This window comes from Leopardus geoffroyi, chromosome A1 (assembly GCF_018350155.1).
Source record: "Leopardus geoffroyi isolate Oge1 chromosome A1, O.geoffroyi_Oge1_pat1.0, whole genome shotgun sequence".
Lineage (NCBI taxonomy): Eukaryota > Metazoa > Chordata > Mammalia > Carnivora > Felidae > Leopardus > Leopardus geoffroyi.
The window spans coordinates 82,501,364-82,513,632 of NC_059326.1; the positions used below are offsets into that span (position 1 = coordinate 82,501,364).

The following is a 12,269-nucleotide window of genomic DNA, read 5'->3' on the forward strand; positions in this document are numbered from 1 at the left end:
TTGACGCCCCTCCGGACATGCTACATCATGGCATGCAAGTGAGGTGCACGTGAGATGTTCCACGCGTATCTGGCACGGGGTAAGCGTGGGGCAACCCAGAACCTGCATCTGAGGAATGCAGCCGCAGCAATCATTCGGGGCGGGCCCAAGGTGACTCTTCCATCACAAATGGCTGGTCTGCTACGCGACAGGGCAGGTGGGAAGCACCCTCTCCTACTCCCGGCCCCTGGCAACTGCCAATAGCAACCTGCCAACAGGATCTTCCATTTCAACCTGAAGCATCGCACTATAGAGGCATGTGTCCAAACCAGTCACCCAGGCGGCTGCACCTGCAGCCGCGTCATGCCAGTCCTTGTGGATGCCCCAGCACAGCCTCAGTGGCCCCCGGGTGGAAGCAGAGGCCCGCCCCCAGGGGCTGGCTGATTCCAGCTGTGTGATTTTCATGGAGAGCAGTGTTTCAAGAAAAGCCCTGCGCAAACCAGGTCTATGTGGCAGGTTTGGGGGATAGATGTGGAAAACTGTGTATTACCATGGGCACTGATACCAGAAAGAAACAATTCTCAAATCTGACAAAAGAAGTCTGAGGAAACAAGTATGATAGTATGGGGTTCAAACTATCTCATTTGAACAACACATCTGTCATCGTGTGATCAATGGGAGCAGGCCGGATATTGTTCCGGAACTTCAAGTCCTCTTGAAAAGTTATTATAAAACTTCTAATGAACTGCACCCCATCAAGGTCCAAGTTCACAAGAACACGGCTCACAGTGGGGCCCCCGGACCAGCACTGCAGAGGCACAGAGCATTCCCGACGTCAGACACTAACCCCTGAGCCTCAACAGATGCTGCATCACAGAAACAGCCCCCAGTGCCAACCCACCGACCCCAGGGAAGAGGGGCATCGAGTGTGAAGACAGTGGGTCACCTGTCAGCATGACTGGAACACAGGGATGACCCGGGAAGTGTCTGGAAAATCCTGGCCCCAGCTACTTGGAATCTCAAGCAACAGGCCATAAGCATCAGAGTCTTAGAAGGCTGTTTTGCTTCTACAGCGTTTTCCAAAACGTCTTTAATTGGCTTTCGGCAGATGTTGGGCCCACTGGCAAGGACCAAGTGTCATCCACTGGGCCTGGTCTGTAGAGGCTGAACAGCACAGCTGAAGTGCCTGCAGACGCCCAGGAGAGAACCCAGTGCGGGGCAGCCAAGTAGGGCCGGTCCTGCCTCAGCGGCACCCCTGCCCCAGGCCTTTCAGCTCAGCAGCAGCCACCTCAAGACAAAGCAGAACCAGCCCCACAACGGCGAATCCAGCCCATGACCAGCTTCCCTGCGGCCCCTAGGGGCGAAAGCCCAAGAAGGAGAGGGTCCAGGAGGGGAGGCCACGGTCCGCAGGAGCTGCTTCCCTTGAGAACCCCAAGAAAGGAGATGGGCAGTGTGTGCGTGGGGCAGCGTATGCAGGCCACCTGCAAGGCAGCGGTGGGGTGGTGGTGGGGGCAGGTGGGCAGCTGGTGGCTGTCCTGGAGGTCACAGCCGGTATGTCACCTCCCCAGCCAGGGCACCCGCACTGCAGAGGCAAGTCGTGGCAGGGGCTGGGGGGAGTGGTGACCAGGTGCCCTCTTCCTCCCTCCCACCCTCCTGCTGGGGTCTTCGTGAGACCCCTTAGGCCTTAGGCTGGAAGGTAAGACTTTCATCTCTGTAGGGGTACCTGTCCCCAAGCTGTCCTGAAAGAAACAGGGATCTCAGGAAGACAGTGTCCTTGGAGGCCAGCAGCACTGCAGGGCTTTGAAGCTGACTGTACCTGTAAAACCCTCCACCAGCACCACTGGGCTCCCCCACATCCAAGAGACATGGAGGAGGTGGGAGGGGGAGACATGGAGAGAGACAGACAAGGGGGACACATGTGAGCTCAAGCACTGGCCGGCGGTCATGCACCTGTGATGTGAAGCCCTCCAGGTGCGCTGCTGGCCGTGCTGCGAATACTGTCTGCCCTCCAATTTAACGAAGTGCTGGGTCAAGGCCAGGGCCTGGAGTTTCTTTCCTAGCACCAGGTTGTGGCTGCCAAGAGCGGGTTCCCAAGAGGGGAGGGCTCCCAGGAGCTGGGAGGCAGGTAGGGTGGGGCTGGCTAAGTCTTTTGTCCAGAACTCTTTCCGGAAGCGAAGGCCAATTACTGAGACGGCCTCCGGCGTCTGGAACCCGCCAGCCTTAAAGGATTTAAGTAGAAGGCGACTCTGCTGGGCTGGCCAGCGGTGAGCTTAGGAGAATCCCAGCACAGAAGGGTTCTTGTGGGAAGTGATACTGAGGACAAGCAAGGAGAGGGCGAGCCAGCGGGGAGCGTAGCATGTGAGAGGAAACAGATAGGGAGGGAATCAACTGTCCCTGAGCCCTGCAGAGGAACGTTAGCCCTGGCAACAATGGGGAGCCTGGGACACTCCCCAGGGGCCTGAGGCGTGAGGGGGAGGACTGTCTGCTCCCAGGAGGGAAGCAGGAGGGTGACCAGGATGTCAGGAAGCCCCCCACCCCAGGCCCCCTTCCTTTCCAGCACAGGTGTGTGATAAGGCTGGAATCAGGAAGGAACCATTGTGCTAGCAGCTACCTGCTGTGAAGGTCACTTCCCTTCCCAAGAGAAATACAGCCTAGTCAGGAACAATCCGGATCAGGCAGGAACAGCCCACCCAGCTAGCAGTCAGCACTCCAGCACAAGCCTCCAAACACCAGAAAGTACATCTGCAGCCCAGAGCTGGCCCTCCAGGTGCTCAAGCCCGCCCAACCTGGGGGGCAGGGCCCAGCTCCCGCACGCCCTCCCTGGGGCTCGCTCACTAGTGCCCCCAGAACCGCAGGATCAGAACCGGAGGGCACTGGTGCCCTCTCTGCCAGCAGGACAGAGCAGGACCAGGTGGCTGTGTATGCCTGCCAATGAGCCCGACCCTGAGGACAGGGTGGCCCCTTCCAGAGTGCCCCCATGGTGGTGAGGGTGACTCCTAACCCTAGCCTGGCTCCTCCCAGCATGCCACAAGCCAACGGCCAAACAGTCTTCACTACGGTCTACACAAGATGCAAGGTACAGGTTCAGGTGAAGGGTTTGCAACCCAGCTGACCTTGAGGGACAACCCCGAAGTAGCTGGTGTAACCTGGGAAACTGGCAAATGAAGAGAAGGATGTAGTTACTATTGCCGCCAGGGACTGGCGAGGAGGACAGGATCCTGGAAAACCACGGACTGCTTTCCTATGAAAGAAGTTCACAAGTCTCTGCTGTAGGGATGAGGACCCCTGGAGGCTGGGGCGGCCATGACCTCCCTTGCAGGAATGTGCCCAGAGAGCACTGGCTGAGTTAAAATCATGGGTCCTGAGCAAACACACTTTTCCTTCTCTTGCCTTTGTGTCAGACGTTTATAAATAAAGTTACGATTAAAACATAAAAGCAATTAAAATCAGCGAGGGGATTAATGCTCTGGGAAGAAGGATACTGTGGCTAACAAACAGTGTGTCCAGGCAGCAAGGAAAAGCCAGGTCAGGCCCTGTCGTTCTGGGCAAGCACAGCCGGGAGTGGCCACGGGGGTGGACAGTAGCTTCAACTCTTCTCACCTATGAGCCCCCTCCCAGGGTCTCTGTACAAGGTCTGGGGGCTGGGGAGCCCCGCTGCACCTGTCACACAGTCCTGCAACCATGCAGGGACCTGCTGGCCAGGCACATGGCCCTGTTGCTAGGCCTTCAGAAATCCTCTGCAGGGGATGACTCATTGGGCCACCAGGTTCGTCATTAAAGAAACCGGAAAACAGGCCAGAAAAGACCAGCAGTGCTGCCCTTACAGGAAGATTGAACCGGTGCTGCTATTGACATGGAAAGCAACGGCCCTGGAGAAAACCTTCTCAGGCCCACCCCACGGCAGCAACTCGCACAAGAACTGCTGGGGGTCGGCCATCTCCTCAAAGCTCGCTTCACAACGGCCTGGAAAGGGTTGTCAGGTCAAATGATGAGAAATACCAGGGAAGACAAAGCCTCTGTGGGCCCCACAGAGCTATCCATTTATTGCACACAGTGTTTATTTTATCCCAGAATTCTTTAGAAGAAACATTCTGGTAGAACCAAAAACGTCTGTGAAGTCACCCTGATCTCACGGTATAAAGCCCATCCGATTTGCACACTGGCACTCTCCAAGGGCATCTGCCCCAGGACCGATACACACGCAGGGTCCCGTGGGTCCCCTCCCGGGGAGGGCAGAGCTCCTGCACAGATGCTGAGTCCACACGGGCTGTTCCCTGCTGTTGGCTGCCTGCCGCCCCACACCCCCCAAGGACGTTATTAATAGAGTCACGTCCTGAGCCAGAACAGCCAGGCTCCCAAAGTCACCAGCTGCTTGTAAAGAGCACCTTGCTGAAGGAGGCCTCCACAGGGCACCCTGGTGGGGGGGGGGGGAGGAGGGGGGGGGCCCTGACCCCAGCCCTCCTGCCCACCCCTCCCACAGATGTCCTGGTCCTATTTCCGTTTTGGCTTTCGGGACCTGCTGTGGCAAGCGATCCCAGAGGCCACGTCTTTCATTTCCTCTTTCAGGCAAACAGTCCATACCCCTTGGTGAAGATCTAGGGGCTGCGGGCAGCCCACGCCTCACTTCCGGTCCATCTAAGTGGGGAGGCAGGAAGCCCTTTACGCTTTTACCCACTGTATTCCTCTTACATCTTAAACACTGAGGAGGTGTTGCCTATTGCACATTTCCCTGAAGGCGGCTGCCTTCAGAGGCCTGCTGACCAAGGTAACGGGGTCTCAAGAGGACCCATTCACGCACCTGCTTACAGCTGTGGGAGCACCTGGGGTCACCAGGAGAGATGGGGCCCAAAAGGTGTGCAGGAGCCTTGACGGTGGTACCCAGGGCCCCCCGCCCCCCCCTCCAGCACTCCTGACTGGGAGACCTGACTGCAGCCCCGGCACCCCTAACACCAAGGCTGTCTGCGCAGCGGGGAAGGGGCGTCCCCGTGAGGATCCCCAGCAGCGCGCACGGAGGATGTTCCCAGACCCCAGCAGCGGGACTGCGCGCGCTCACCGTCTCGGGGTCGTTCTCGAACACCTCCCGGGCCTCCTCCTGGCTGCACAGCTCCTCAATGCATTCCCTCTCCAGGTGGCCCTGCTTGGCCTCCTCGAAGACCTGGTAGGCGCGTCGCTGCCGGGGCCGCAGGAACTGCGCCGCCTCTCGCGCCCGCAGCATCACAGCTGCCCGGACGCGGGCGGGAGGACGACGCCGGGAGAGAGCGGGGACGGAACGGGGACACGCCGTCAACCCCGCCCCGCACGCGCCGTCCTCTCGGCCGCCAGCCCCCCGGGGACGCGGCTGCGGCGTGCGGGGCCCGGGGGCGCGGGGAGCAGGCGCCCGGGGCGGGGGGGGGGGGAAAGCGGGGGCGCGGGGAGCAGGCGCCCGCGGGGGGGGGCTCTGGGGAGGGGCCCGGGGGTCCGGCCCGGTACTCACTGTGCGCGGACTCGGAGGCCAGCAGGAGCACAAGCAGCGCGGTGCCCAGGGCGGCGGCGAGCGCGGGCGGCGGCGGCATGGCGGGGCCGGGCCGGGGCGAGCGCGGGGCGAGGGCCGGGGACGGCGACCGGGCCGGGAGCGCGCGCTCTCAGAGCGCCCGGGAGGCCGTGGCGAGCCGCGGGCGCCGCGGGGCGGTGGCTCCGCTCATCCCGTGCAGGCGGCTCTGAAGGTCACATCCCGGCGACGGCGGCGGCGGCGGCGGCGGCGGCGGCACCTCGGCGCTCGCGGCCGGGGCCGGGGCGGGGCGCGCGGGCAGGACCCGGCTCGGGGCCGCGCGGGGGCGGGGCGCGCGTGTTCCCAGCACCCACCCCCCGCCCCCCCGCTGGCTCCCAGCACCACCCCCCGCGCCTTCCAGCACCCCCACCCCACCCCGCCCCGCCAGCTCCCAGCACCCGCCCACCTAACCCACGCCGGCTCCCAGCACCCCCTCTCCCCCCACCCCAGCCCCGCGGAGATCAAAGACCCCGGGGAGACCCGTCACCCCACCCGGACGACGTGGCCACTTAGAGCGGCGGGTGCGTCCAGGAGAAGGAGATTCAAGTCGATGGCCGAGCCTGACCCGGTCGCGGGTAAAAGGAAGCAGTAAACAGCCAGGTGCCAGGTGACCAGGTGCCGCCTGACCGCTCACCAGACTGAACCCTCGTCCCGCCCCACCACCGCCACCCGCACCCCAAATCTACCGCACCCTTTTTGGATTCCCCATTCCCGAGCACATTTTCTCAAGACTTAAAACCCCCGAAGAAAGGATAAACTGAGGCCAGACCAAATCCCAGCGAGGTCCAGGGAGTGAGAGGAGATTATTTCCTTTTGTAACCTCTGTCTTCCATAATGATGAATGACATTGAGGTTTCCCAGTAAATACTCAGGCTGAAAGCAACATTGTGCTTCTTCTCAGAGACCAAGACTTTCTGTCTCTCTCTCCGGAGTATTTCGCAAATTCAGGGGCCAAAAACACACAAACAAACAAAACCAAAACGAAGCGGAGGGCTCCCCAGGGGTACTGAAGCGGCAGCGAGGCTGGCAGGGGCCTGGACACAGCCCCCCCAACCCCCACCCCGCATGGTGGGTCACTGTGGTCGTCGTGCCGCGGGCTCTAGGCCCGAGTCCTGACCTCAGATTCCCCTGGCCTGCTGTAGTGGGAGAATGAAGCGTTGATGCTGGTCCATTCCCTGAGGTCGTGGTTTGAAGGTGGGGTTAATGAGCATTAACACGTTAAAGTCGGGGGAATGAACACTGGTGAGAAAGCTCTTCAAAGGGAATGCACGATTTAATAGGTAAGTCCTCTGCACCTGTGATCTGCAGTTGAGCTGCTCTCCCCCTCAGCCAGCAACAGATGAAAGCAGCCTGGACGCCTTGGGCTTGGAAAGAGCATTTACTACATTAATTTTCCTGCTTGTTGTTCTTAAGGAGAACCTGTTTCAAGAACCTGGGTGGGGCAGTAAAATCTTCAGTGTGTATTTACACAGATCCTTAATTAATTAATCGTGCGTCTCTTATTTCCTAGGATTCTGAACCAGGTGGCCCGTGGATGCATTTCCGGAAGTATGCAAACTACTACACATTGTTTGCAGTGGCTTTCTTCTTTCCTATTTGTGTGTGTTTGGCCAAGAGAGTTTATAGAGTTCGTGGGACTCTCACAGTTGGATCCCAGTAAGAGTGAGTGTCATGGCCTCTTCATGTCCCTCTGGGAGGGTCCGTGCTGAGTATGGGCTCAGTGCTTCAGGTGACCAGGCGTTAGCATGATCCCAACTGGAAGGAGGCTTTCAGGCCCCCTGACCTGTCAGCCTGGACCTCAAGCCCCTCGCTGCTTTTCCCCGTTTATCCTTTCTGTTGACTTGGTATCACAATAACCCAACAGCACCCATTATGAAGAGACTTGCTTTAATAAAATGCATTCACACACACTTGCTCACCTGAATAACTGTAGAATACAGGAAGCAAATATAGGGAGCAAGGGAGGGTGTCTGACCCAAGCTAACCCGAAGACCAATGCAGAAACTTTGCTTTAAGGCAGAGAAAGAAAATGGATAAGCAACAATTTGGATAATGCTTTCTGAAATTGGGGAGAGTCGTCAGGCACTGTGTTATACACCTCGAAGTAACCACGATTAAGTAGCTCATTTTTACAAGGGGCAGGTTAGACCTAGTGCCGTGGACACCTCGAATGGACTGTCAGCCAGACTGTAGTCAGGGGCTTGTCTTGCCAAGGCCAAGTGGGATGAAAGTGTGGGGGTTAGGGTCAAAGTGCGGGTGTCAGAAACGAGGTGTTGGTGGGGAGAGAAAAATTCTGCATTTCCTTCCACCATCACTTCTGTGGGTGATGATTTCAAGGTGCTGAGGCTGTTCGTTTATGAATCTGCTCAATAAATCGATAAATGTGAGTTGAGTACTTGCTGTGTTGTCTTAAAAGGCAGTGTGCTGGGCGCTGACCAAACCAGTCATATTGGGTTTTCTTTGTTTTTAAAGCAGGTTTATTGAGGCATAAGGGAAATATAATAAGCTACATAATAAGTTTTGTGGTATCTATGATGAACGTACATACCTGTAAACCCACCACCACATTCCTCTAGAGCATACCCATATTTTGAAAACACTTCCTCATGCCCTTTGGTAATCCCTCCCTCCTGAATGTCCCTGCCCCACCCTCACCCCATCCCAGGCAAAATCACTGGCCCACTTTGTCACTATAGACTAGTTTGCTCTTTTTGGAATGTTGCATAAAAGGAATCCTACAGAATGTGCTTTTTTGTCTGGCTTCTTTCACTAGGCAAATTCACTTTCAGATTCACCTACATTGTTGCACATAGTTTATTCTTTTTTTATTCCTTTTTCTCCTCCTCCTCCTCCTCCTCCTCCTCCTCCTCCTCCTTCTTCTTCTTCTTCTTCTTCTTCTTCTTCTTCTTCTTCTTACCAGTATTCTGTCATGTGGATATGCCACAGTCTTTTTAGCATTCACCTGTTGATGGACATTGGCTTGTTTCCAGTTACTGGTTATTACCAACAAAGGGACTATGAGCATTCATGTATAAGTTACTGTATGCACATAAGCTTTTGCTTCTCTTGAGGAAATATGTAGGAAATAACACTGGACTGTATGGTAGGTATTTGACTTTTTAAGAAACTCACAAACTTTTTCAAAGTGAATTTCCATTTTATGTTTCCACCAGCAGTATATGAAAGTTTCAAGTTGTTGCGTATCCCACCCACACTTGCTAAGGTTAGTCTTTTTTTTGAGAGAGAGAGAGAAAGAGAGAGAGAGAACGTGCATGTGCACATGGGCATGAGTAGGGGAGGATCAGAGAGAAAGGGAGAGAAAGAGAAGCAGGCTTTGAGCTGTCAAAGCAGAGCTGGACACAGGGCTCGATCTCGCGACCCTGAGACCATGACCAGAGCCAAAATCAAGTGGGGTGCTCAACCGACTGAGCCACCAAGGTGCCCTAGTCTTCTTAATTTTAGCCATTCTGGTAGGTGTTTGGTGGTATTTCCTTGTGACTTGAATTTGCGTTTTTCTAGGACTATGATGCTGAGCAGATTTTAATGTGCTCTTTGCCATCCAAATATATTCTTTGGTGAAATGTCTGTTTTAATTTTATCATCTTTTTTTCCTTTTACTTGGGCTCTGTACTTTTCCAATTATGGAATTATTTGTTGAGTTTTAAGAGTTCTTTAAATCTTGGGGCGCCTGGGTGGCGCAGTCGGTTAAGCGTCCGACTTCAGCCAGGTCACGATCTCGCGGTCCATGAGTTCGAGCCCCGCGTCGGGCTCTGGGCTGATGGCTCAGAGCCTGGAGCCTGTTTCCGATTCTGTGTCTCCCTCTCTCTCTGCCCCTCCCCCGTTCATGCTCTGTCTCTCTCTGTCCCAAAAATAAATAAAAACGTTGAAAAAAAATTAAAAAAAAAATAAATCTTCTGGACACAAGACCTGTATCAGACTGTGATTTGCAAATATTTAGTCCAGTCTGTGACTTGGTTTTTCATTATTTTAAACAATGAAACACTGCTCTTTTCCCTCTTAATTTTGAAGTACAATTTATTATTTATCTTTTAATGAATTCTGCTTTGGAATTATATTTGCCTACTCCGAGGTCACGATATTTTCTTTCAGAAGTTTTATAGATTTACATTTTACATTTAGAACTATGACCCACTTTGAATTCATTCCCACATATTTTACATTTCTTTGTTTTATTGTAAATCTTTTTAATTTCAATTTCTGAGTATTTAAATATTTGGTTTTTTGTACATTTATCTTTTATTCTACAACTGTGCTTAACTAAACTACTAGTTTCAATTTTTTTTAATAGATTCAGTAGAATTTTTTACATAGATGGTCATGTTGTCTGTAAATACAGCAAATCTCCTTTCAGAGCTGTGCACTTTTTGCTTCTTTCCTTGACTTATTGACTGTCTAGTGACCTCCACAACAAAGTTGGCTGGAAATGGTGACAGTGGATCCCTGTGTTAGTCCTGATCCCACGTGGAAACAACTCAGTCTTTCACCATTAAGTATAATGGTAGCTACAGGGCTTTCATAGATGCTTTTTATCAAGATGAGGTTCTAGTTTTAATTTTCTGTGAGTTCTTTTCATTAGAATGGATGTTGGATTCTGTCAAATGCTTTTTCTGCATCTGTTGAGACAATCATTTTTTTTCCTTTTTCCATTCATTAATTTGTAATTACCTTGATTGATTTTCAAATGTGGGAAGAACCTCGCCTCATCATGATGTAGTATTTTGTTAAGAATCTTTGCAACCATGGGGCCCCTGGGTGGCTCAGTTGGTTGGGTGTCCGACTTTGGCTCAGGTCATAATCTCATGGTTCACGAGTTCAAGCCCTGGGTTGGGCTCTGTGCTGACCGCTCAGAGCCTGGAGCCTGCTTCAGATTCTGTGTCTCCCTCTCTCTCTGCCCCTTCCCCACTTCATGCTCTGTCCCTCATTGTCTCAAAAATAAATAAATGTTTAGAAAAATTAAAAAAGAATCTTTGCAACCATGTTAATGAGGGTATTTTCTTTTCTTGTATTGTCTTTAAAAAAAATTTTTTTTTAACATTTATTTATTTTTGAGAGCGACAGAGACAGAGCATGAGCAGGGGAGGGGCAGAGAGGGAGACACACAACGTGAAGCAGGCTCCAGGCTCTAAGCTGTCAGCATAGAGCTTGACACGGGACTTGAACCCATGAACCTTGAGATCATGACCTGAGCCGAAGTTGGACGCTTAACCTACTGAGCCACCCGGGTGCCCCTCTTGACTTGCCTTTATCTGGTTTGGCACCCAAGATATGCTGGTCTCATCGAATGAGTTGTTAAGTGCTTCCTTCTACTCAGTATAATGGAAGAGTTGGTATGGAATTTGTGTTATTTTTCCCTTAAATGGCTGACAAATGCTGTCCGTGATGCTATACACACCTGGGATTGTCTTTGTGGGAAGGTTCTCACCTATAAATTCAGTTTCTTTCACAGATATAAATAAGGTCGTTCAGGTTGTTTCTTTGTGAGTAAACTTTCACAGTCTGTGTCTTTGAGGACATTTGCCTTTTCATCTAAGGTATTGAACATATTGGCAGGAAGTTATTCATAATATTCCTTTATATCTGTAGGTCTGTAGTGATGACACCTCTCATTCGCAGAATTGATAATTTGTGTCTTCTCTCTTTTTGTCTGAATCCTTCTGGCTAGAGATTCAACAAGTGTTTCTATTTCAAGTAACCAGCTTTTGGTTTAATGATATTTCTCTATTTTTTTTTGTTTTCTATTTTATCATTATCCATCTGATTTTTATAATTTTCTTTCTTCTGTTTACACTGCATTTCATTTTCTCTTCTTCATCTAGTTTCTTAGGATAGAAGCTGAGGTCATTGACGAGGTCTTATGTCTTTTTAATACAAACATTCCTTGACTTATGATGCAGTTACATCCTGATAAACCCAGCATAAATCGAGAGAATGGTAAGTTAAAAGTGCATTTAATATACCTAACCTATCGAACATCATAGCTTCGTCTTGCCCTTTGTCTCCTTGTGATGATCAGCTGACCGGAGGGGGTCTCTGCAGGTCTCTGAAGTTCTTTCCCTGCATCGCCCTCTCCTACTTGGGCAGTTGGCTCTGCCTGTGTCCTCCACGCATGGCAACCTCGTCTCTCCCTCTAGGCAGTGACCTTGGCAGTCATAGGGCCACCTCATTTATTTCCTGTCCCCCAGGGTTCACTCCTTGTTGCCTAATGTCCAGTGTGTTGAAAACTGTTATTTTATATATATGTCTGCTTGCTCAGTTGTTCTAGGTGGGGAGGTAAATCTGGTCTCTGCTGCTGTCTTTTGTCCAGAAGCAGAAACCCCCAGTCACACTTTAATGAAGGTTTTTGGTTTTTTTTTTTTTTTTTTTTAAGAGCATGTTTTGCAACCCACTGGTTTAGTCGGGTTTTTAATTTTGCAAAAGTTAGTGTTTTGTTAACCAGTGGTTTTTAATGATGTGGGTTAGAACAGAGGAGGATATCAGAGTTTTATTGGCTGTGAGTTCCTTATTTCTCCAATATCTATTTTTGTGAATGTGGTCTGGGTTGTGATGTAAAATACGTTTATTACTGTGGGTTATGCTCAGAAAGTTTGAAGAACACTACTTACTGTCGTGAATGAAGGTGGTGGGACCTCATTAAGGTGAAAGTCCTTCCATGGGTAAGTCCTCTGGGCTCCTCCCTAGCTTTGCAAGGATGTTCCCAGTTTTAAAATCAAAAGTCCCAGATCCTAGACCCCCTCAGCTGGGG

General features: G+C 52.1%; 1 protein-coding gene across 4 annotated transcripts in view; it reads right to left on the minus strand.

Annotated features, from left to right (window-relative positions):
- GAS6 (growth arrest specific 6) overlaps positions 1-5,773 on the minus strand; it is a 33,351-nt gene extending 27,578 nt beyond the window's left edge. For 3 of the 4 annotated variants that reach the window (XM_045482723.1, XM_045482718.1, XM_045482698.1), the window contains exons 1-2: positions 5,453-5,768; positions 5,033-5,199 (exon numbers count right to left, since the gene is read on the minus strand). In XM_045482723.1, coding sequence (XP_045338679.1) covers positions 5,033-5,199; positions 5,453-5,531 — 246 coding nt within the window. In that variant the 5' untranslated portion in view covers positions 5,532-5,768. Of the gene's footprint in view, positions 1-5,032; positions 5,200-5,452 lie in introns of all 4 variants that reach the window. The other variant, XM_045482708.1, reaches the window with a different exon arrangement.
- Positions 5,774-12,269: the final 6,496 nt, after the last annotated feature.